The 26179-nt window shown below is 40.0% G+C and overlaps 1 protein-coding gene across 1 annotated transcript; it reads right to left on the bottom strand.

Moving 5' to 3' along the window:
• Positions 1–1562: 1562 nt before the first annotated feature.
• Positions 1563–25133, bottom strand: timeless (timeless circadian clock; the record flags this gene model as incomplete). The annotated part of the gene is made up of 30 exons (XM_083971792.1): positions 25018–25133; positions 22457–22539; positions 22008–22161; positions 21795–21909; positions 21634–21696; positions 21414–21515; positions 20372–20527; positions 20137–20270; positions 19569–19656; positions 19271–19447; positions 18960–19177; positions 18281–18384; positions 16924–17093; positions 16712–16837; positions 15840–15991; positions 14977–15074; positions 13944–14064; positions 13649–13850; positions 12718–12857; positions 11807–11886; positions 11559–11682; positions 10926–11008; positions 9692–9846; positions 7280–7520; positions 6253–6321; positions 6007–6125; positions 4428–4698; positions 3337–3388; positions 3126–3229; positions 1563–1687 (listed from the first exon to the last, which is right to left on the bottom strand). Exons 2-30 carry the CDS (start codon positions 22536–22538, stop codon positions 1563–1565), a joined length of 3825 nt encoding a protein of 1274 aa, XP_083827918.1. The 5' UTR covers position 22539; positions 25018–25133.
• Between the last annotated feature and the right edge of the window lie 1046 nt (positions 25134–26179).

The following is a 26179-nucleotide window of genomic DNA, read 5'->3' on the forward strand; positions in this document are numbered from 1 at the left end:
GGGTCTCGGCGTAGCAGTGCATGTTAATATAACGGTTGCAAATGGATACCAACTGTCTTCATAACAAAAAGACACACCAAAAAACATCCAAATACCTCCATGCTGCTCGTATGTAATGTCCGTCTTGTATTGAAGCCCCGAAATGCGAAATTGTCCCGAAAAAAGTCTATATTTCAAGCTTGTTTTGTAGCGGAAGCTTCTCGAAGCTCCTCTTCCCGGTTCGTCAAATTTGGACGAACTGGGGAGAGGATGGACCCTGGTTAGTCCAAATTTGACGAACTGTGAAGAGGAGCTACGAGAAGCTTCCGCTACAAACAAGCTTGAAAAATAGACTTATTTAATTTTTTCTCGGGACAATTTCGCATTTCGGGGGTTCAATACAAGACGGACATTACATACGAGCAGCATGGAGGTATTTGGATGTTTTTTGGTGTGTCTTTTTGTTATGAAGACAGTTGGTATCCATTTGCAACCGTTATATGGACATGCACTGCTACGCCGAGACCCCCTGTAACTCAGAGAAGCCACGGAGGACTCTGAAACTTCTTTCAATTTTGGGTGAACTATCCCTTTAACCTCTATGAACAACACTCACCCTCCCTCCCTAGCCTGTGCACACATGCTTAACTCACAGCGGTGTCTGCAGACTGTCAGGTCGGCTCCTGGCTCCGTGGGATGGGGGGAGGAGAGGGGGTTGCAGGGCAGAGCGGAGCAGATGCAGCGACAGGAAGTTACTAACGTGGTCCAGATGTGAGGACAAGAGACCACCTCCGACACAGCTGGAAAACGTGGACGACTACAGGCAGCGACTGCAGACAGACACACACACACACACACACACACACACACACACACACACACACACACACACACACACACACACACACACACACACAGAAAGATCCACAAAAAACATTTGCATAGTTTCAAATATTAAAACTGTGATTGATCTCTTTACTCACTGCAGAGGAGTGTTAATAAAGTTTTGTTTATAACTTTATTCTAATGTGGCTCATTAACAGGTTCTAATGGGATATAAAGTGACTCCACTTATAACATAGTTAACTCCTCCAGTGAGTAATCAAAGCTGTGCATTCAACATGTCAGCGCCCTCTAGTGTTTGAAATGATGCAATGCAAGATTAAAGAAAAAAAACACTTAAATTTAACAAGAATTATTCTTTTTTTTATTTAACTAGATTAATTAATTTGACAGAAACTCAGTTACAATTACAGGTACAAAACAACTGAGACCAAGTCCAAACTGTTCTCAGACTGACAACAACAGATAAAAAGAACTTAACCAGGATTAAGCAGAACTACACAAAGGCACAAAATTAAGTGCTTAATATAAAGAGAGAAAACAAAACTAAACAGTTTAATAGGATTTATGTATAAACAGGACTCAGGCTCTGCTGCTTTGGGCTGTTTGTTGGTTTTCCATTGGTCACGTTTCCATTGACTGGACATTTTTCAGACTTTTTCAGACACAAGGGACGTCTGTGTCTCTCTCTGTCCAGGTTTTTTTTTTTTTTTTTTTAAAGAGTCCATTAGAGGCCGTCACTAATCCTCATCATCCTCTTCATCGATTAAAACCATCTTCCGTCGTCGCTTCACAGGAGCAGAGGTGTTCGCCTCCTCGTCCGAATCTGCATCACCGTCCACGTCCATCACAGAGGAGGAGTCTCCTGTCAACAGACAAAGTGCTGCGGATTATCCCTTTTTTTTGATGATTTTTTGTGACTTTTCTTATTATTATAGGTTTAGGGTTAAGGTTTATTACTTATTTTCATTTTTGTTTTTATTCTTTTTCATATATTTTGTTTATTTGTAGCCTGACAAGCCAGACTATATCATTAAAATGTCTAGTCTGGCAACGACCGGTAGACCTCGGCTCAATCCAGGGGGATGAAGGCTGTCTTTCAAACTGCCTCTGCACGCAATAGGGTAGCACTACGACCAATCAGAGCAAAGAGCAGGATGACGGAGCAAGCTGGTAGATTAAACTTTTCCCATATCCCGTCGGCAAAACACCAAATACATCCTTCCTCGAAATGAACGACTTCAGTGCAGTTTCTTGCTCAACTTTTAAAGAAAATGACAAGTTTAATTCTTTCAAAGTTGATGCCAACGCCGATTCAAACGACTGTTTTTCACCGTCGCAAGTATGTCGTCATGGCGTTAAGCCACCCAATGACTCTCTAAACAGATCGAGCGCTGTGATTGGTGAACACAAACGGTGTTCGAGACTCAAAAAGTTCCTATGGCTCGTTTCTAGACCCACCTACGGAGCAAAGAGATTTGCTGCTGCTAGGGTGCAGCTAGATTTCTAGGCTACCAGTTTGTGGTGTGTGTCTTTGTTTTTCTTCTATTGTTGAATCTGCTTGTGCGTTATGTCCTTATCTATACTTTTAGACATGTTAAAGGGATAGTTCAACATTTTGGCAAATTGGCCCATTGCCATAATCGCTATAGTCATAGCAGTAGGTTCATTACCATTATTTGTCAGTGTAGGCTATTTTTAGAACGGCGGAGCAGAGCCGTGAGCTGCTCAGAGCTACGTATGGAAGCTAAAGGAATTTCTTGGTTTCCCTCATCAAACTCATCAAATACAAAATCCCAAAACTCCAAAACGCTTTCGTGGACAAGTTGTGACCTGCACATTCACCACGCTATGAGATAATAATGGAACATTACGAAACTGAGCCGTTTTCAAGGTAAATACAGGGTAAATACAGAGTCTGCTTGCTAAAAAACTGTCCCTGCATCAGCGGTTTTGCATGAATTTACCTCTAAAACAACTCTGTCTGGTAACATTCTGTTATTATCTCATAGCGTGGTGAATGTGCAGGTCACAACTTGTCCACCAGAGCGTTGTGGAGTTGTTGGGTTGTGTATTTGATGAGTTTGATGAGGGAAACCAAGAAATTCCCTTAGCCTCCATAGCATAGCTCTGAGCAGCTCACTGCTCTGCTCTGCCGTTCTAAAAATAGCTTGCACCGACAATTAAAGGTAACGAACCTACTGCTAAAACTATATGGCAATGGGCCAATTTACCAAAATGTTGAACTATCCCTTTAATAATAAAACAAAACTCTTGTGTCTGAATTAATGTGAGAACAGTACCATCCTCCTTCTTCTTCTCCTTCTCCTCCTCTTCATCATCATCATCGTCGTCCTCCAACACTCTGCTCCTGCTCCTTTTCGCTGACGTCTTGCGGCTCTGGGACCTGGTGGTGATTGTGCAGAAAAAAGTTGAAGTTGAAGAATTAAAGGAGATTAAAAACAAAAAATAACACATTACTCAGCTTAACTGATAAACAAAAACATTCCTCACCTCTCAGATGGACTGTGTGTTTTCTCAGAGGGGGTGGGGTCTGAAACCGGAGCTGAAAACAAACACACTTAACACTTTAACACATTAAGCAGCAGATTTAGTAATACAACACATTTTTTAAAACGCTGCACCTGGAGAAAACCTGCTGGTCCCTGTGGTTTCTTATCCGGCCTCTAACAACCGACGCTCCGGAGGAATCTGATCGCTACGTGTGATTTTACACTTTCCATTCTTAACCTCGCATTGCTGCTTTTCTATGTTCGACATTTTGAAGCGAAAACCATATGAGTGAACAAGTCTTTACAGTCAAAAACTGCATTTCTTCAAAGAGAAATGGAAGAGATGAGTAAAAGAAAATGGAAATATGGACAGTTTGCTAAAACAAAAACTCCACGTGTTTATATTTGTTTCTTTATTTACCTGTATTAACTTTGGTTTTATCTGTATAAGGATTGGCAAGATGCGCAATCCAGAAATACATTTAAAAAGTGTTTTAATAGCATGCATCAGATGCTTTAAAAAGTACATTTTGTATTCATGTTGGTTTTGTGTAATTTGAAATGAGATCTGAACCTTTTTGAATCAAAAAATAAGAATGATAAATATTAAATATTTTATCCACCTATAGTGGTTTTAAGTGTACTTACTGTATAGAAAATCCGTTCTTCTGAAAACATTAAATTGAAACAGATTGTTTTTGCTGTATTTCTATATTCAAAATTTTAATGCATTTGGCAATACTGAGCAGGACATCTCCTAAAAACACCACTTTTTCTACATAATGTGACAAATTATGTATTTAAAAGTGAATTACATTTACAGTATTCCACATCTGAGTCCAGATTTATTTTCCTGTATATACTTAAGATCTGTATGAAAGAATACTGGTTACCCCAGTTGACACTTGACACCTGGCTGTATTCTTTATATCTATTCTTGGCTGCTTGACAAACCGAAGCAGTTTATATTATATAGGAGGCGGGTTTAATTGTGCACGGTGTCGCTTTACACCGGTCTGTGACAGACAGAGCTGTAATTAAGTGGAGTCATCTGATCCCAGGAGGCAGAGAGCATGAAGTTCCCACACATACCTGTCGGCTCGGGGCCAGGGGGCTGTTTCCTCTTCCGAGCGAGCAGCAGAGCTCTGAGGGCCTGAGCTCTCTGTTCACCTGAGACCTCCTCCTCCTCCTCTTTCTCCTCCTCTTTCTCCTCCTCCTCCTCTTGGGGATCTCCAGCTGGACTCTTCGGACCCTCCTCCTCTTCCTCACCACCTTTAGCTTCCTCCTCTGTGGGACTCAGAGCTGCAGCGGCGCTCCGGAGCTGCGACACGCTGAGCTTGGCCGGGATTCTCCAGAAAGTTTCCTGATTAACAAACAAGTCAATTATAACTTTATTGTTTTGCAGTCAAACACACAGACAAACTGAAGCTGTGTCTCACTTCCAAGACTTCCATGAGTCCACTGTCATGTAGTTTACTATCGACTAGGCCTGTTTGATTCATAATTTTGAAATCGTAAATTATTTAGTTAGGACCATGTGAAAAACGTGTAAATTGTAAAATCTAGGGTAATTACTGTACAGTCCCCCCATTCATGTATCTGGGAATTTCAAACTGAAATGTACATTTTTTTGATTTATCTTTACAACAATTTAGGAGAGCACTAAAGTCTTTCCTGCTAACCAGCCAATACTTTCCACATGGTCTGCCTATCTAAACTGGGATTATTTTATATTTCTTATCATATGTTTATTAAGCTTTTTGTATTGCATTGTACAATGTTAAATCATGTTAAACCATGTTTGTATTTATTATGTATGAACGACTTTTGTACCTCACAAATGTATGCTCATTAGCTTAGAACTGTAGTCGGAGAATGCCACCCTACAAGCCCCTGGAGGGTTTTTTGGCATTCCCCTTCACATTGTTTTGGATTTTATATGTTATATCTTTTTTAACTTTGATATGTGAAAATAAATAAACAAACAAACAAACAAGCCTGAACTGAGTAAGCCCGGTTGGGTCGGCTTGGGCTGAGTCGGGCTCGGACAGCGGAGGGAGAGGGAGAGAGAGAGAGAGAGAGAGAGAGATGTAGATGTAGGCCTGGGTTTTGTTATTATTTCTGTTGGAGGATACATAAGCAAGGTGCCTTTTTTGTGTTCCAAATTTTTACTTCACAAAATTGTGTTTATTCTATATTAATTTGATGATATGACATAGATAAATATTCATTATAAGCGATTGTGCGATCGCTTATAAATTGTGCGATTAATTAGTTTGTTTTTTTAATCGATTGACAGCCCTAGTTTTGACAGTCCGTGTGAACGCACTTACACACTCAAAATAGTTAGTGTAAGTGTGCAAGTATTAGAATTGAGACAAAGCATGAAGACTAGAACAACTGATTTGTTAGTGAAATTGTAAGAGCAGATTATGATGCTGATTGTTTTTGTAATGAGTCTGACTGTGATTGGCTGTTCAGGAACCTTTGTGTCTGGGTTAGGGTGTTTCCAACCGTAAGAGGAAAAACAGTGTCCGGCCGCTGTGCAGCATTTTGCTCCGTGTGGATGTATTGGTTTGAGAATGTGTGATTATACAAGTTTAGATGTCAAATAAATGAATTTTGTGCATCGTAACTAAAAATTCAAGTTGATTTGAAATATCACACACACCTGTTCATCTGCAGGAGCTCGGACTCCCAGTTTGCGCAGCAGCTTCTTGAAGCTCTTGTTGTCCATGGCTTCTTCATTGTCCTCGGTCAGAGGGACCAGAGCGGCGGGCTGAGAGAAACCTGAAACATCCCATCAATACAACTCATCAACTCACACATCATCACTGCCACTAAAACAAAAAAAACAACTTTCAATAAAGAAATAAAAGTGAATGAGTGAGGAAAGTGTTTTTCCGTGAACACTCACCGTCTTCTTCGCGGTCGTCGGCTGTTTTGTACAGACGGTTCTGCAGCCACAACAACGGCCCGGACATCCCTGATGGACAAGAACAAGAAGAAGGGTCGACGTTACAAGCTTATAGCTTCAGCCGAGACCTTTTCGGTTACCGTATTTTCCGGATTATACTGTATATCGCACTGAAGTATTAGTCGCATCTGTCAAAAAACATGTCATGAAGAGGGAAAAAAACATATATAATGCTGCCTTCATGTGCTATGGTACAGATGGTATTTTCCACTTGTGACCTGGTATTTACCAGTGCGTTGTGTTCATGTGCTTTTGATGTTGTACAGAGAAAATAAAGATGGTGGACACACAGATTCAGACCTGTTACTTGGGTAAAACAATCTTGGATTGCCTAGTTCATCTCTTTCAGCAAGAAGATGAATTATCAAAACTCAAACGGTAAATATTAATATTCATGGAGATTTAGCACTGGCTATTTGGCTAGCTTTAAAAGTGTTTTTTTACTGTACACGCACGCATACATAAAGTGAGTAGCTGCTAACTGTTTTCTAAAGGCTTGCCTTGCTTACCATTCACGAATCTTGCGTTAATTGCTCGCCGCCATGTTGAAAAGGTCAAAGGTTATTCTCATCTCGGCAGCTCGGGCATCAAAAAATTCTACGAGTTGCCCAGTGGAAAATACCACATGAGAGGGTGTTCATGTGCACTTTTCACGTCGCCCTTTTCGTATTTACCATAATTACCATAGCACATGAAGGCACATTTATTTTTGAAACATTTAATTAATAGCTGGGTCTCAAATAATGGCTTTGTTTAGAAAGTGGTCATAGATGACATAGCGTATATTTCTGATATATAAGTTGCTTCTAAATACAGGTCGCATGACCAGCGAAACTACTAAAAAAAAGCGTTGTTGTTTTTTTTATGTTGCTTTGTTGATTGACCGAAATAAATCAAATCAAATCTTGAAAAATAAACCTAACCTTTAAATGATGAACTCATCAGGTGGTTCGTCTTTCTGTCTCACCTTGCAGTTTTAGAGCTGTCACCATGGTGACGAGGTCGGCTCTCCTCTCCACGCCGTGGCTCCTCCTCGCGCCGCTCTGTGATTCCTCCCTCTCGGGGTCTTTATCTTTATCCCCATCTTCATCTCTATCTTCCTCTTCCTCTTCCTCGCTCTCCTCAGACTCGTCCTCCTCGTCCTCGTCTCTGTCCACAGAATCGTCTGGAGACTCCTGCGTCAGTCCGGTGAGGAACTCTTCCTCAGTCTGCCGCACAGAAACAACAAATCACTGAAACACGTCTGTCCACACACTTTATTACAGGTCGATTACGTATATAAGGATGTCACGATTATAGATTTTCTTGGTACGATTATTGTCAGAGAAATCATCAGGATTATTATATTAAATAATTTTACAACACGAAGAATATGTAAAATCAAATATACAGGGTCTCTGCAAGTTTCACCAGCTCAAATTTAAGACTTTTAAAGACCTTTTTAAGACCATTATGGATGAAATTTAAGACCTATCATGACAAATAAAAAACGTACAAAAGAAATGCGGAGTCACAAAATTAGAATTTGATTGCAATATAAAAGTTGCCTGTTAGGCTTGTTTGTAGTTGAAAATACATTCAATAAAGCACAATGAAGTGTCGCAGCAGGAGCATTTTATTGAGCATTTGCGGTAGCGAGGGCTCTACCATAACATTTTTCCCAAGGAGCCTAAAGTAAACTATTTGGGGGCACAAAAAGAAATTGGGGAGCGAAATTAAAAATGTTTATGGAACATATTATTTATTCAATTCACTGGCAACCAACATGCAGATGGCCTCCTTGTCGTGATATTTGAATTCAAATTTCAAAATATTATTGCATTACTAATTATATACTATTTAAAGTACTATCTATTAATATAGGACTAATTATTATTCCTTCAGAGGGAATGTTTGAAGTTTAGGTACGTTAGGTAAATTGATTAATTTAACCCAGTCACTGTGTATTTACCTTTACTTCGCCGTACAAAGCTGGGTGAGTTTCATATCAGACGTATTTCCTCCTTTGGCCGCTACATCGTTGTCATTGCATCATGTTTGACAGGCTGATGAGCCGTCATCGACTTAACACGTTTGTTTTTTTTTGTTTTTTTTCCCATTATTTGCATCTGCATTTATTGTTGCTCTGTTTGAAAATTCATTATGTAATTCTCCAGTCAGCAATGTTTTAGTAGTAAAATGATGAAGATTTACAGCTTTTTGCAACTTAACATCAAATCATCAAAGTGTCCTCAAAAACCCGTTTGTTTGGAGGGAATCGCTTTCCTCTGCCAAACTTTACCACTCGGTCACGTCTCGGTCTGCAACTGGCATAGAACGAAAACAAAGTTACACTCGCGGTTGTTGTGTAACTTTGTTTTCGTTCCCGTGCCATTTGCGCTGATCTGCCGACATGGCTCCGACATCATCTTTTTGGGAAAATGACGGTATTTATTTAGGAAACTTTACGATTATATAAGTGTGGCGATTAAAGCAGAAGTAAGCGATCCGGTGGTTTTGGCTAACTTCTTGTCAGCCGATGGAGTTAGCAGTCCCCGCCCTCGTCCCTACGTCACCACATTCACGCGCATCCCTTGGCTGCACACACAGAGAGGACCGCCCCTTTATGCCGTTCTCTCTCCTCATTGGATAAAGGTTGTAGGATACAAGGAAAGTTTTCTCCTCGGCTCAGAGCAGAGCAGAGTGACTGAGAGACCCGTGTTTCAGACCAAACACCCTATAGAAGTGATTGCTGTCGGAAGATATACCGTAAAATTCGGAATATAAGTCGCACTGGTATATAAGCCGCGGTGTATTTTTGAGGGCCTCAAACTGGGAAAACAAGGTTTTCTGTTGCTATTTGGTAATAAAAACATTATACAGGTTCCACATGTTTCTGTGCTGCGGGTAGCTCTTTCTTGTTATTTTATATTTAAAAAGAAACGAGATCGCGGGGTAATTAAACACTGTACATTTAGCGCGATATAGTGCATAGCGTCCTTGGTTGCCTTACTTTCAAGTGGTCCAGCTCTATCTGACTGCAGTCTGATCACTGAGAACGCATGCTATTACCAGTTTTAAACGGGGTTGACATTTACCTTGGTCTATAGGTTGCACCGGTGTATAAGCCGCACCCAACTTTTTAGATGAAAACAAAAGGAAAAAAAGGGCAACTTATACACCACATTTTAAGGTAACAATTTGAGACTTATTATATATATATATATATATATATATATATATATATATATATATATATATATATATATATATATATATATATATATATATATATATATTAACACAAATATTCCGCTTACTTCTGCTTTAATTGTGAAAACAAGTAATCGTGACATCCCTATAGTATATATATTATATATTTATATTTATTATGGGTTACCATTCCTCTCCCGGAGCTCTTCCCCTGAGGTTTACGACTCCTCTTCTTGTACAGCTCCCTCCGCTCCGACACCAGACCCAGACTCAGCAGCTTGTCCACCACTCGAGCACGAGACCGTTTGGCTGTGAGCATCTTCATGATGTTACCCAGCACATCTGTGAGAGGACAGACACATACAGTAGAAAACCATTAATTCTTTGTTCCTTTCATGAAAGTGTAGTACAATACAATATGATGGTACACAAATCTATAATTACATTCAAATTCTTCCCTTTAACGGATTGTAACTACTTCTATATTATTCTACTTTTACTCTTCAGATATAGTTTCATCTGTATTAGTAATGGTTCAACAATGTTTCCAAACTGTCAGTTTTAAATACGTATATTTGAGTAGATTTTAGCTTTTCAATTTCTTCATACTAATCTTCAACAATTCAACTAATTTTCAACCATTTCATACAAAATCAGCCTACTTCTTACATGTTCTACTTTTTAATCTATTTTCACTTGTTCGGGTTGGCTGCATATTTCAACTCTTCCAAATCTTCAACTGTTACACTTAAACATGCAGGATTTCTACAATTTCTTCTACCCTTTTTAACCATTCCTACTGATGTTACTACCTTTAGGAGGTATACATCCCTCAGCTTACAAGTTTTATGTTTCAGCTTTAGCGTCGACCTTTTCAACATTGCTTCAACAGTTTCTTCACTTAATTCAGCATGGTTTCAACAATTTCTTCAGCTCATTCAGCATTGCTTCAGTATTGGCGTTCAGCTTTCAGGATTCACCGGTATTTCCTTCAGGAAATGCATTCTCAAGTTAATTCTTTGTTCCTTTCATGAACGGGTAGAGTATAATACAATATGATGGTACACAAATCTAATAATTAACACCTTTCATGATTGGAAAGGAGCAGTAAGAAGAATATAACTTAAACTCAAAGAATCTTAGCTTGTCGGTCACACCCTTAATTACATAAACAAAAAACAAAACAACCCAAATAAAATGTATTTACAAGACCTCAACAATTCAAAATATGAACATCTAGTAAAAATTTCCATTGTATATTTTCTCATTTGTTTCTGTCTTTGCTTTTTTTTTTTTTATTTCTTTTAATGAAAAATATCTGTACAGCCCTTCAAATCGTTCTGTTGAGAAATCCAAAGTTTTACTCCAACAACAGAAGTGCACATTTGTTTTAAGCTGGTCTGAAAAATGGAGTCTAGTACCGTCTGAATCTCTGAACTCGTCAAACAGCATCCGCAGCTCCTGCTCCTGGTCCTCAGTCCACAGAACGATGCGGGTGCCTATCCTTTTGGAAAAATAAAATCAATAAAAATTAAAATTGACCACCATGTGTTGTTTTATGCCAAGTTTTATGCTTTTACTTTAGTCAGTTTCAAGTTATTGTGGGTTTCCTCCTGACGATACTGACACATCAGTAATCATGTTCCCATCCACATGTTTTTATTCACATAAGCAATATCGAAATTAAAAATGCTTCATGGAGACAGTAAAATTCGATTAAATATCATGATATTTGTCGAAACGAAATGAATACGATTGATCTCATTGGATTTTCTCTTGATCGATACAAAGTTTTTGCAACAAACGCTGATGGAAACAGATAAATAGCAGCCCGACCTCCGATAATCGGTTAAAGATGAAGGATGAATGTCCGTCTGTTTTGCGATTTAGAACAAAAACGAACGGAAACACCTTGAAATTGCAAGAAAACAATTCGATTTAAAGGTCTCAGATGGAAACGCACTTGAACCGGCATTATTTGCATTCATATTTTTAATCAATCTTCATATAATTCGATCCACAGGTGAATGGAAACATGGTCAGTGAGAACTTACTTCTGTTTCTTCAGCTCCTTGGCGTTTCCCACCAGGCCCAGATGAACCAGCTGCGTCACCACTTGGCGCCGGTTGCGGGAGCTGTTGCTGAGCAACGGCAGCAGAGTCTCCACGATATCTGGAACTGAAGCACAAGAGAAAGACGATGGAAGAAGAAGAAGAAGAAACAGAGTCAATAACTTCACTCTGCAGAACTTAACAACGGACAGAAAAGATGCACAAACTAAAGTTAAAAACAGGAGCTGAACCTTCAGAGTCGCGGTGCTCCTCGTAGAGTCGACGCAACTCGTCGTCCTCCTCCTCGGTCCAGGCTGGTTTCTTCCCCTCTCTGACACACGATGGACAAAGAGAGATGAGGTTTTAAACAACAGAACCAAAGATTTGGTTCAATCGTGTTAGTGATTTTCTTGGTATGATTATAGAGAAATAATCACAGTATTATGATTAAGTCATTAATTGTCATCTATGGCAAATGTTTAAGTTTGTGTTTGTGTTGGTCTGCCGACATGGTTCCCTAATCTTTTTTGGAAAGTGACGGTATTTAGGAACCTTTGCGATTAGTTAATTTTGGTGTTTAATACCGCGACTCATTGTGAAAACAAGAAATCGTGGTTTCCCTCATCAAACTCATCAAATACACAATCCAACAACTCCACAACGCTCTGGTGGACAAGTTGTGACCTGCACATTCACCACGCTATGAGATAATAACACAACGTTACCAGACAGAGTTGTTTTAGAGGTAAATTCATGCAAAACCTCTGATGCACGTTGCCTTCAGGGACAGTTTTTCATCAAGCAGTCTCTGTATTTCCCTCTAAAACAACTCTGTCTGGTAACGTTGTGTTATTATCTCATAGCGTGGTGAATGTGCAGGTCACAACTTGTCCACCAGAGCGTTTTGGAGTTGTTGGATTGTGTATTTGATGAGTTTGATGAGGGAAACCAAGAAATCCCATGAGCCTCCGTAGCGTAGCTCTGAGCAGCTCGCGGCTCTGCTCCACCGTTCTAAAAACAGCTTGCACCGACAATTAAAGGTAACGAACCTACTGCTATGACTATAGGAATTATGGCAATGGGCCAGTTTGCCAAAATGTTGAACTATCCCTTTAAGAGTATTGAATACCAAAAAAAAAAAAAAAAAAAGGGAGCGACCGACCCTTCTTGGGTGTAGCCTTCTGTCATCTCTCGTACGGCCCCCACGTTCTTCCAGAACAGCAGTTCGACGTACGCTTTGTTGTTCTGAGCCGCCACAACAAAGAAGCGGTTCAGCACGAACTTGGAAAACGTCACCAGTTCCTAGTGAAGGAAAAGGAGAAAAGAGAAAACTTCAGCTGTTGTATCAAACCTGCAGGCGACTTTATATCACCAATCCAGTTGTTCAAAGGTAATCTGATCGGATTTAGGATAATGGATTAGATCAAATCTTAAAAAAAACAGATCCTGAGATCAGATTAGATCATGTGATCCAATCTTGGTTTTAATCTGGATCAAACCCTCAGTTTGTGTTTTTAGTAGGATCGGGTTAACTTTGATCCAAAACATCTGGATTATTCTGATCCCAGCAGTTTGGTGGATTCAAGGTGGATTTCAGGAACAAAATGTGATTTAAATTAAATTCAAACTGGTCAAATAAACAATATTTATAATGTCGTATATATACATTTAATGATTTATATGTTGCACCTGATTTTTAAACCATAACAGTGATTAGTAAATAAAGTTACCTTTTGAATATTCTACAACTGAATAACTTGTCCCCAAACTGAATTTAATGAATTTTAAAATTTGAAGTTTAAATTTTAAACATATTCACAATGTATTTGACTAATGTACTGTATATTTGCTTTTTTAAAATGTATTTAAACAGCCAGACTAGATGGGGTCTGGCTGTGATCAGACTGTGGACTGTGGATCAGACTGATCCAACTTTGCTTTGAACAACTGGGATAAAAGTAAAAACGTGATCCTTAAAGGTAAAAGAATTCAAAATCTGGATAATTCTGATCCAGATTAACCCTTTTGGACAACTGGGCCCAGAAGCTGCTCCACATTAAACTTTCATATCTTCTCTGGTGTTGCTGCTCTACCTTGTACGCAGCTGCAGCGGGATCGCTCATGATCTTGTTGAAGACGTTGAAGACGGAGAGCTGGTAGAGCAGCGCGTCCATCTTCAGGTCGACGGCGAGGCGGTGCAGCATCCGGGCGATGCAGTGGTTAGTGTGAGGCGTGTTTTTGGAGTATGTCTTCAACAGGAGGATGTACGGACGCACGATGTTGGGGCTGGCAAACCTGAGAGGAGAAAGAAGAGGAAGAAGAGAAGATGAAGACGAGGCTCACTACAAGGTTACTACAGGTTTTTGTTAATTAGTTTGTTTTCCTCACCTCTTGATGAAGTCTAGGAAGTTGAAGTCTGTTTCAGAAACCTGGACCGACTCCAGCTCCTCTTCCTCCATCTCTGCTCCGTCATCGTCCTCCTCCACCACCGGATCGGGAGGAGCAGACCCTGAAACCAAAACATGAGGTTAGTTCATCAAAAGAAAAAAAGAAACACCAACTAATCTGACAATTTAAAGCAGAAGTAAGGTAGGGGGGTGGGGCTGCGGGCTGGTCCCCCACAGGCTGATAAGGCCTGGCAGTATCATTAATATAGTATTGTTGTTGTTATTAATATTACTATTGTTACGTCACTTTTTTTATTTATTTATTTATTTGTTTTTTTTTGTTTTTTTTTATCCCCCCCCCCCACTCCCTCATGTCTATTATTAATTACTTATCTATTTTATTTCCTTTTTACCTAATTGAAGTATTACTATTATTATTTACCAACCTGTATAGATATCACATGTGCGCACACACACACACTCACACCCACACCCACACATACTAACACAAATATTGTTGTTTGTTTCACAATTTCTTCTTGTTATCTTTGTCACATTTTGTTTTTGTCCACTGTACTGTATAATTTCACAATAAAAAAAAAATAAAAAAAATAAATAATATTAAAGCAGAAGTAAGAAATCCGGTGGTTTTGGCTAACTTCCTGTCAGCAGATGGAGTTAGCAGCCCCCGCCCTCGTCCCTACGTCACCACATTCACGCGCATCCCTTGGCTGCACACACAGAGAGGACCGCCCCTTTATGCCGTTCTCTCTCCTCATTGGATAAAGGTTGTAGGATACAAGGAAAGTTTTCTCCTCGGCTCAGAGCAGAGCAGAGTGACTGACAGACCCGTGTTTCAGACCAAACACTCTATAGAAGTGATTGCTGTCGGAAGATAGAACTATTTAAGACTTATATTAACACAAATATTCCTCTTACTTCTGCTTTACGGGTTTTTTTTTTATGGAGAAAACAACTTGCAGATTTAATCGACACTCAAAACGATCATTGCATGTGACGATGATCAGACGTACTGGGCAGGTTGGCGTGCAGGATCTGTTTCAGCAGCTCCAGTTCCTCTTCCGGTTCCACATCAGCCGAACCGAACACGTCTCCCTCCGGCCAAACCTCCCTGAGTGCCAAGAGGAAAAAAAAATCTTTAAAAACTTAAAGGAATAGTTCACCAAAAAATGAAATTCAGTCATTAGTGACTCCCCCCTCATGCTGATGAATACTCCGGAGTAGTTTTTTATTCCTCAAAGTGCATCTGGAGACCCAGGAGGCCGGTTCCTAGTCCAACCAAAACTTAATATAAGAAAAATAGGGCCTGACACAAAAACGTCCATAAAACTACACAAAAAACATTTAATATTCCTCCACACTGCTCAGAGTGCAATCCAGGACTGTTTAGGCTGTAAAAATGTCCTAAATGACGTTGTTTCCAGTAAACTCTGGACTATCTCCCTTCAGGACACTTGGATTGCAGTGGACGAGCAGTGTGGAGGAATATTAAATGGTTTTTGTGTAGTTTTATGGACGTTTTTGTATCTCATATTAGGATTTCGTTGGACTACGAACCGGCCTCCTGGGTCTCCAGAAGCACTTTGAGGAATAAAAAACTACTCTGGAGTATTTTAAAATGATTTGTAAATAAATAAATAAATAAAATAAAGATCAAGGTCACATTTAAAAACCTGTCTAAGTCAAAGTGCTTTACAATAAAATAATACAAATATACAATAGTGAAAGGTACAACAACACTAAAATGACATGAAATACACATGGATATAAGACAAAAAAAGGTCAAGTCAGAACTCCCTGTAGGTCTGAGAGTATTTACAGAGGACTAAACCCTCTTCAAAGACCCGGCAGCATGTCTGACGTGTAATTAACTGACCGGGCGGCTCGCAGCATTCCCAGAGCTTCCGGTCCGGTCCGAGCCAGCAGGGCGTCCTGCACGCGCACCATGGCCTCGGTCCGCTGCTCCTCCAGAGGAGTTTCAGATGTGGCGTCGAACGGCACCAGACTTTCACTTAGAGACGCCGACAGCTGCACAAAGAAGACAGACTTTTTACATGTCATGTTTTTGGGAGGATAGTTAACCTGTTACCTGCTGCGAAAGCACCGGAGCTATGTTTACTATTTTACTATTATATATATATATATTACTGTAATGCCCACAATTTCATTTTGAAAGGAGGGAAACAGAAAGAGCAGAGAGCAGAGAGCAGATGAGACATTGTGTGATCCTGTGGTGTTTTTTGAGAGAAACAGTTGTGTGTGTGTTTTAGCGGTGCAACGGATCATTGTTGATCTGTTGATCCATTCATATCGCTCTACGCTCAGTTGATGGGAAAAAACTAAGTTGTGCATGTAGTGTGGGAACACTTCTCTCAACATATGTACTTATTGCACTGTTTTTTTTTTTTGTAAACCCAGAGTCCTAGATTCAAAAATGACTGATTGTTTCTCAAAATGTACAGGTTTCCACTTCAAATGTCAAATCAAAACTTCATGTGCAATAACAGTTTTTTTCCTCACTAAACTCCTAAAAAAAACAAGCTCATTTAGTGTTTTTCTTTATTTAAACTGCTAATACTTCCTCACCATGTGCAATAATCATTTACTCCTGGAAAAAGGGGCCAAAGCACACAGACCTAGGGGCATCTTCTGACCATTTTATACCCTTAATAACAATATATGGAGTCCACTTAAAGAGTCTGGTGTCAGATAGATGAGCTACATCTGCTCTCTTCTCTCCCCACTGACCTGAAACCCTGAAGTCTTCAGCTCTTCCTCCACGATCCTCCAGCTCTCCGCCAGCGCCTCCGGACTCGTCTCTGGAGCCGCTTGTTTCTTTCCACCTCGAGACTTTCTCCGCTTCACCCTCTTCCTCTGCAGCGTGAAACAGAGACGTTAAATATATTTTAAAGCCAACACTAACGAGAAACATAAAAGTTTAATGTAACAGAGGAGCTCACCTGAACGACCAGGTTGTTGCGACCTTTGCAGAAACGCTCCAACATGCGCAGGAAGAGGTGAGTGGACTCGACCAGGTCTATGAGGTACGAGTGAGGCTGCTTGGTTTCATCAAACTTCCTCAGCAACGTCAGGAAGATCTCCCTGTACTCCATCAGGTAGAAGATGTTGCCTAGGGAACGACAGGAAATAGAAAAGAGGAAATTATCTTCTCCATCTCATCTCTTTTCATTTTATTTTATGTCCAACATAAAACATAAAGCACACCATACAATAAAACAATGCATACAAAACATCCAATACACACACACACACACACACAACATTAAACCACAATCACTACAATAGCGTAACATACCATATAATAAATAAGTAGTGCTTAGTATAACAGGCAAGAGTAATGTGCAAAGTTTGCAAAGGTGCTTGTTAGAGAATATAAAGTGTCAGCAAAGTCCTGGATGCCAGCGATGGTGAACTGTGGTGCAAAGGAGTTATGCACACTAGAGATTTAAAGCCCATACAGAAATGTTACAAGGACAAATCTATGTATCGATAACACAAATACAAGGTATAATACAGAAATTAAAATAGATTTTTAAGTGGGTTTTCCCGCGGGGCCTATACATGTTATATGAACCACGTGTTTGCCCATTCAGAAATCACAGTCAGTATCACCAAGGTCAAGTTAAAGCTGACTGCGAGGCAAGGAGCCATTTTTTGTTTCAAGACAAAAGAGATTATGATCAAAGATTTTTTTTTTTATCTTGGTAGGGAGCTTATTCCACTCCTTGATTGGCTGTTTAAGAAAAGGTGGTTTGTTAACTGTCCATAACCTTATTTAAAGCATTGAATTATGTTAAATCTGAACTCTCCAGGTCTGGTCTCTCCTCTCCTCTTCTATCTTAGTTTATTTATTACTGAGAGCGATGTTTTTATAATTGTTTCATTTTAAAGTGTGTGTGTGTGTGTGTGTGTGTGTGTGTGTGTGTGTGTGTGTGTGTGTGTGTGTGTGTGTGTGTGTGTGTGTGTGTGTGTGTGTGTGTGTGTGTGTGTGTGTGTGTGTGTGTGAGAGTGAGAGTATGATATATATATATTTTTTATCTACTTTTGTGTTTCATTGGTACAGTCGAGAGCTTGGTTTTTTTGCATCTATCTATCTATCTATCTATCTATCTATCTATCTATCTATCTATCTATCTATCTATCTTATGTGTCTCTAACCCTCTCTAACTCTAAAAATGTTGCATAGCCACGGGAAAAATCCTGCTTAGTTTCCCTTTAAAACAGGCTGCCTATATTTCACATTTTAATACAATTCATCAATCAATTTATCTGAACTGGAGCTTCTGAGCTTCTTACTTTTAATCACATGGCAGCTCTGTCTGATGCTCTCGTCCTGTGAGCGGTCCATCTCGTTCACCGTCAGCAGCAGCTCCTGATACGCCTTCAGAGCCAGGTGCATCCTGGGAAAAAAAAACCAAAAAACAACTGACATGAGTCTGTGGTCGATTCACTGGTTTGATGGTGTTTTTTTTTAAAGGGATAGTTCAACATTTTGGCAAATTGGCCCATTGCCATAATCGCTATAGTCTTAGCAGTAGGTTCGTTGCCTTTAATTGTCGGTGCAAGCTATTTTTAGAACGGAGTTATTTAGAGGTAAATGCAGAGACTGCTTGATGAAAAACGCGCATCAGCGGTTTTGCATGAATTTACCTCTAAAACAACTCTGCCTGGTAACGTTCTGTTATTATCTCATAGCGTGGTGAATGTGCAGGTCACAACTTGTCCACCAGAGCGTTTTGGAGTTGTTGGATTGTGTATTTGATGAGTTTGATGAGGGAAACCAAGAAATCCCATGAGCCTCCGTAGCGTAGCTCTGAGCAGCTCACGGCTCTGTTCCGCCGTTCTAAAAACAGCTTGCACCGACAATTAAAGGTAACGGACCTACTGCTATGACTATAGGGATTATGGCAATGGGCCAATTTGCCAAATTGTTGAACTATCCCTTTAACAATTTGTTTCTGGGCGCTCTCTTCACCTGCGGGACCAGGACGTGGCCTCTTTGCGGTCGGTGAGCAGCATCTCGTAGTAGTTGGTGATGTTGCGCTCGATGAAGTGAAACGCCCGGATGGACATGGTCTCGGAGACCAGGTCGGCACGGAAACCGTTGCCGCGATTGAAGGCCATGAAGAAGCTGAGAGCCCACAGGTAGTAACTCTCGTCGTGTTCCTGGGTCTTCTCTCGGACCAGATTCTCCTGCAGGAAGAAAAACAAAGAGACGGCCCCTTCAGTATTTTATCCTCGTCCTCGTCAGAAAAATAAATCGAAGATTCGTTAACATCATCTCACCTTGACCAGGTACATGAGGCGGTTGTAGCAGTTCTCCAGGAAGTCGACACAAAACTCTCGCAGGAAAAGTCGAACGTTTAAGGCTGAGCGCCGTTTGTCCTGACTGTCCTTGATCTGACGGTTCCTCTTGGGAACTCGTCTCACTGATTTACCCGTGTCATGAGTGTAATTCTTGAACTGAAAAACAAACAGAAAAAGGAAGATGAAAAGAAGAATATGACATTTGCATTAAAACTTAAGACAATCAGATCAAGTTATGTTCATATTTCAGATGAGTGGGAGTTGTTGCACTGCTCACGTTGTGAATATTTCTGTGATAGATCACATCTTTGTCTCCGATCGCCTTCAGACCTTGAACCACGAAGGAGCCTCCAAAACGAGAGTGTCTGAAAGAAAAACATCAACTGTGAAACAGAGAGAAAACACACACACGTCTACTCCGATGATTGTACTTCTAAAACAACTTTACAAGGAGGGAGGAGGAATATTTTACCCTTTCTGTATCATTAAGATGACAAAAGATTTATGTAAATGACACGATTTCTACAACATTATAAACACATTTAGTGTCATCATGCAAAAGTTTGTCCACCCCCTAAATGTCTGTTAATGTGAACAGTTCATCAAGTGGAAGATGAAATGATCTCCAAAAGACATAAAGTTAAACATGAAACACTCTTTTTCAATATTTTAATCAATATCAGTGTATTATTTTAGTTTTCAGTAGTTTCAGAGTGAAAAAGGGAAACAAAGCAGCAGCCTGCAAAAGAATGTTTTCTAATCACACTCTTAAAATCTGTCACAAGTTGTCTGCATGTGTAGTTGAATAAAAAAATGTATCTTGACAGAAAACAGAGCTTTGTCACCTGGTTCCTCTTTGTAACGTTCGGGAGCGTTTCTCTGCCTGCTCCCTCTGCCTCAGCGCCTCCAGCTCCTCAGAGTCCTTCGTCTTCTCCTCAGCTGAACGAGCCTGACCGGCGCTCACCAACGCCTCCGGGGTCTAAAGGGAACAAAAAAAAAAGGAAGGAGGACTCATTAAAACAGAAAAATCAGCTGGTTTGCTCTGTCAATCAAAACCTCAAACAAGTTGTTCAGTCCGACCTGATCTCTGAACATGAGCGAGATGATCTCCAACACGTGCATACTCCACTGCTGCTCGCTCTGCGCCGACGCCAGGAACTTCACCAGGTCGTCGAAGCCGCTCATGTGAATGGCCCAGAGCACGCGGTCATGGATGCTGGCGTCATCGTCCACTTTCTACAGACGGAGAGAGAGAGGGAGAGAGGTTGGACATAACTTTCACAACACGATGAATGTGTAATATAGTCAAAAAAGAATCACATTACTAATTATATACACAAAACATTTTAAGTATCTATTAATATAGGACCAATTGTTGGAAATGTTTCAATTATTTCAGTGATTATTTGTCTATACTAGGACTGCCCCGACCAAAGATCGTCTTGGTCGACCAGTAGTCGTCATTAATGGCGATTAGTCGACTAATCGACCCACGTTACCAGACAGAGTTGTTTTAGAGGTAAATACATGCAAAACAGCTGATCTGATGCGCGTTCCCGTTGGGGGCAGTTTTTCATCAAGCAGTCTCTGCATTTCCCTCTAAAACAACTCTGTGTGGTAACGTTGTGTTATTATCTCATAGCGTGGTGAATGTGCAGGTCACAACTTGTCCACCAGAGCGTTGTGGAGTTGTTGGATTGTGTATTTGATGACTTTGATGAGGGAAACCAAGAAATCCCATGAGCCTCCGTAGCGTAGCTCTGAGCAGCTCACGGCTCTGCTCTGCCGTTCTAAAAATAGCTTGCACCGACAATTAAAGGTAACGAACCTTCTGCTATGACTATAGGGATTATGACAATGGGCCAATTTGCCAAAAATGTTGAACTATCCGTTTAAGTGATTTGTTTTTATTGTCTTAACTTCTGTTGTTAATCTATGTTAGTAATTCATGTATTTTTCCCACAGTAATTTATATTGCTGGCACTGGATTGTAACTGAGGTTGTTTTTAAATGTGCTTTATAACTAAAATTTGAGTTGAGTTGAGTATTAAAGTATTAAAGTTTCTTTTTGAGATGGGTGTCTGAACTGTTACATGATGTTATATTGTGGTTAGAGTCAGACCTTCTCTTCACACGGGTCTGCAGGGACATGCAGCACGTTCCTGACCAGCAGCAGGATCCTCTCGATCAGCAGGTTGTCTTCCTCCTGCCTCTGCTCCCAGTCCTGGCGGAGACGAAGGTGAACGAGGAGGAAGACGAGCAGGAACCGAGGTTATTTCATCTGATTTTATTTCATCATCATCACACAAACAGGTGGATGTTTTATCAGTGGAAACACTCACCAGCTGCAGAAGGTTGTACAGCGTCTCACTCAAAATGCCAAACACTCTTTCGCTGGCGAAGGCCTGAAGAATAAACACAGAAGTCTTAAAATCCAACTCAACAACATCAACAACACTATTACATATTTACAAACATATTAAAATTAAAAAGCAGACTTCACCTCTTTATAGGCTTGTAAATGAGACGTCACTCGCAAAAAGTGATGTCTGAACACCGGGTCATCTGGGATCTTTCCAAAGCAAAGCATGGCCGGCTGAGTGAGGTTGACCATGAGCCTGAGAGAAAAAAAACACATGATTATTATTATTAAAACAGAACTGACTTGTAAAACTGGTATTTAGTTCATTCAGTAAGACAGCATTAAGGTTCTGACCTGATGCAGGCATCAAACAAGGTTTTATCTTGTCTGTGCTGAGTGATAATGGGCAGAAGGTCGTTCTGTATAATCTGACCGGCTCCCAGCTGCTGACGCACGTCACGCGTGTCGTCTTCATGGCGTAAATACCTAATCAAGTCTTTTATACTCTCTGCAACGCACGAGACAGGAGGACAAGAGGTAAAAGATGAAAAAGGTTAGAAGGTGAAGGTCCCAGATTGAGTTGACAGCTGCAAAGACTTTTTTTTTTTTCATGTACAAGGACACGTATGACTTTATCTGCTGATATGTTGTTGCTTTCTCTCTTTCTGTTTCGTTTAGTATGTTTTTGTAAAGTGAAAATAAAATAAAATCTGATTATCAAAAAAAAGAGATGAAAACGTAAAAAATAAAAATGTATTTTTAAACGTATTCCCTGTAACTGAATATTTTACTACTACACTCACCCAAACAGTCGCTCTCCTTGTGATAGGTGTCTCCCTCCAGATAACCAAGAGCGCTGCAAGTCGCCAGAAGTTCACAGTTCATCCTGAGGAGGTTCACACAGGAAGATAAAGAGAGAGAGAGACACAAACATTTATAATATCAGTGTCAGTCAATGATGAACAAGTTTAATAGAGCATCACAAAAACCTGAGCAGTTAAAGCACCTTAACCAGACTCATCTTTACTGACAGCTAGTATGAGAAAACTTAAACTTTTCCACTGTGTGTGATCAAGTTTGGTGTGTTGACTTTATCCAATCTGAATATTTAGAGTGAGTTTAGTGTTGTACGGTGGCCTGGAGGGGTCAACGCACAACAACTTAAAGGCCCCATGCTGTGCACTTTTCTCTGGGTTTATTTACCTGATGATATCCCTAACAAGATGTATCATTGGTTTTGAGCACCTGTGATCTGCTTAATATCGTTTCTACTGCCCCTTTCTGTTGCCTCTTTCTGGAGTTCTAACAGGCACAGGTCATTTGGCCAATCAGAAGAGAGAATGAGAACCTCTCCTCTGATTGGCTGACTGTTTTAGAGTGTCATGTGGTCGGGCCAATCACAGGCAAGTAACTGAAACCTAAGCTGCATTCATACAAATTGAAAAAAAACAACTGGTCACGGTGGGCGGAGTTACCTTGTGTGTGACATCACAGAAAGGAGGAAGTGCTATCTGCTCGTCTTAAATAGAATGTTCCTACAAATGGGCGGTGTGTGTCTCTCCGTTTATGACCAGTTTGATGCATGGGGCAGTTTATACGTGGCCCAGAGACCTCCCCAAGCACGAAAAAATAACCACAATCACATTTTTCATGCCATGGGGCCTTTAACACATGACAGAAACATGCAACATATTCAGAAAACAACTTGAAAAAACCTCACAACACGACAGAAGTGTTTCCATGGACACAAAATAGTGACGAACATAACTTATACTGTACTTATAGCAATCCCATTTTAATCAAGTGATATTGACAGTTTGGAGACATTGTAAATCAGTGCTGCTCTCAGCACAAACCATGATTCAAATGTGTATATATTTCTGTGTCTTCTTATTTATTATTTTATCTTAATCATACTCTATTGCAAATACTGCTGCCAGGTCTAGGTTTATATACCTCTATTCACAGGCAAATATACTTTACTTTACAAATAGACGAGTAAAAACACATGATTTGGATTTAAAGTGGTTTAAATATGTTTCTCTGATACCGACTACACTACCATGAATATACTTATAGTGTGCTAATAGTAAATCTTAGCAATAACATCTGGATCATGTGACATTGAAAGATATTATAATAAACATCCAACACAGCATATTTTACAGGACAACCCCCACTATCCGTCACTTCATTGTGACTTTATTTAACTATTTCCAACTTATCTACATGTATTTGTTTAGACATATCACTGCTGGCTAACGTAGAGCTGTAAAGTAACTTAGTAGTTTTACTCAACTTCTGAACAAGTTTAGGTTCATAAACCTCGATTCACACAGGCAAATATACTTCAGTATACAAAATAGACGAGTGAAAACACATGATTTTTTAGGGTTTAAAGTGGTTTATATGTTTCTCTGATACCGACTACACCATAAATATAGTTATATTGTGCTAATAGGAAATATTAGCAATATCATCTGGATCATGTGACATTGACAGATATTATAATAAACATCCAACACAGCATATTTTACAAGACAACCCCCACTATCCGTCTCTTTATTGTGACTTTATTTAACTATTTCCAACTTATCTACATGTATATGTTTAGACATATAACTGTTGGCGTAGAGCTGTAAAGTAACTTAGTAGTTTTACTCAAGTACTGTACAAGTTTAGGTTCATAAACCTCGATTCACAGGCAAATATACTTTACTATACAAAATAGACGAGTGAAAACACGTGATTTTTAGGGTTTAAAGTGGTTTAAATATATTTCTCTGTGACCGACTACACCATAAATATAGTTATATTGTGCTGATAGTAAATATTAGCAATAACATCTGGATCATGTGACATTGAAAGATATTATAATAAACATCCAAACAAACACAGGATATTTTATAAGACAACCCCCACTATCCGTCACTTTATTGTGACTTTATTTAACTATTTTCATCTTATCTACATGTATTTGTTTAGACATATCACTGCTGGCGTAGAGCTGTAAAGTAACTCAGTAGTTTTACTCAACTTCTGAACAAGTTTAGGTTCATAAACCTGGATTCACACAGGCAAATTACTAACTTATACTTTACTATACAAAATAGACGAGTGAAAACACGTGATTTTTAGGGTTTAAAGTGGTTTAAATATATTTCTCTGTGACCGACTACACCATAACCGCTGTATTATATAATGATAATATTATTTTACGGTATGCTAACATTAACAACAACAGCTGCTGTTCTTCCACCTGCTAATGTTATGTAGCCACCAGTTACTGTTAGCTGCTGTTTCCAACGGTCGGAGCGCGCGCTCTGGTTCAGAGGAATAAAACACGACATATTCAGTGAGTTACCTGGCGGTGTGGACGTTGTTCCTCTACAGGTGTCGTGTTTAACAGACTGTCCGCTGTGAAGTTTGGCTCTTTTTCATCAGGACGTCGCTGATAGTAGTTTTTTTTTAGCCCCACTCCCCGGCGACTCGGACAAGTCTCGCGCCAATACAGCGGAAGTAGAATGTCGTCACTTCTCTTAGCACCAGGGCAGACGCGAACCCTCAGTTTGGTATTTCAGGCAACAAGTTGTCGGGCGGTTTTAGAGACAGGTAAGGAGTTTACCAGTGACATGGTGATTGTGTAAAGGTGTAAGTTGATAGAGCAGAGACTGTGATTGATTATGTTTCTCTTCTGGGTGCCAGACTTTAGGGAGACAGCGAGATTTACCTTCAGTTTGAGCCACAATGTCGCCTGAAAGGTTAAACTGAGGGCATAACCCGTTAGGAAAACCCTCTTATCAACGTGGTTAGCTTCTTGGCGTTTTTGGCTGTTGTCATTTCTCCACATTGATAATTTGATTGTCCGACAAAATGCGCCTTTTCTAATTAATTTTTTACCAAAGACAGTAAATAGTAAGTAAACAGACGGTGGCCCTGAGGGTTCAACTCACCACATAACTTAAAGCAATACTTACCTTTCTGGAACTTTTGCACATTTCTTTGTCTAAGTTAAAATGCTATTAATAATCTGATGATACATTAAAATGTAAGAGAAACCCAACAGGGTTAAAAACTCATCATTTTTTAATTCTCATATAATTCTGAGAAAAGTCTGACCAATAATATTATTCGGTCCGATTAATAAGATTTGACGAGCGACCGAACCTACTTAATATGTAATCACTTTGCGCACCCCTCTCCTCCTCTCCCCCCTCCCGACCAGGAAGAACGCTTATTGACAGAGCAGTAGCAGGACATGAGCAGAGGAGACTAGAGTCACAACACACTAGAAAGAAGGTTTTTGGAAATAAATCGTTTTTTAAAAGAGCAATAACTGCAGCCACAGCTGGTCATGGAGTTTCATGTCTGATATTGTAACGTTGATAGTGATCAGCCCCGAGTGATATGTAAACACAGGAAGTCACATGTGTCTATAAAGCATCCAGTGCTAACGGCTAGGCTACTGTTAGCTCCCTTAGCTCTGTGAGTTCTCAGCGGTCCGGACCCGGTTGAACTCCGGACCG

The sequence above is a fragment of the Trachurus trachurus genome, assembly GCF_905171665.1.
Source record: "Trachurus trachurus genome assembly, chromosome: 5".
Taxonomy (NCBI): domain Eukaryota; kingdom Metazoa; phylum Chordata; class Actinopteri; order Carangiformes; family Carangidae; genus Trachurus; species Trachurus trachurus.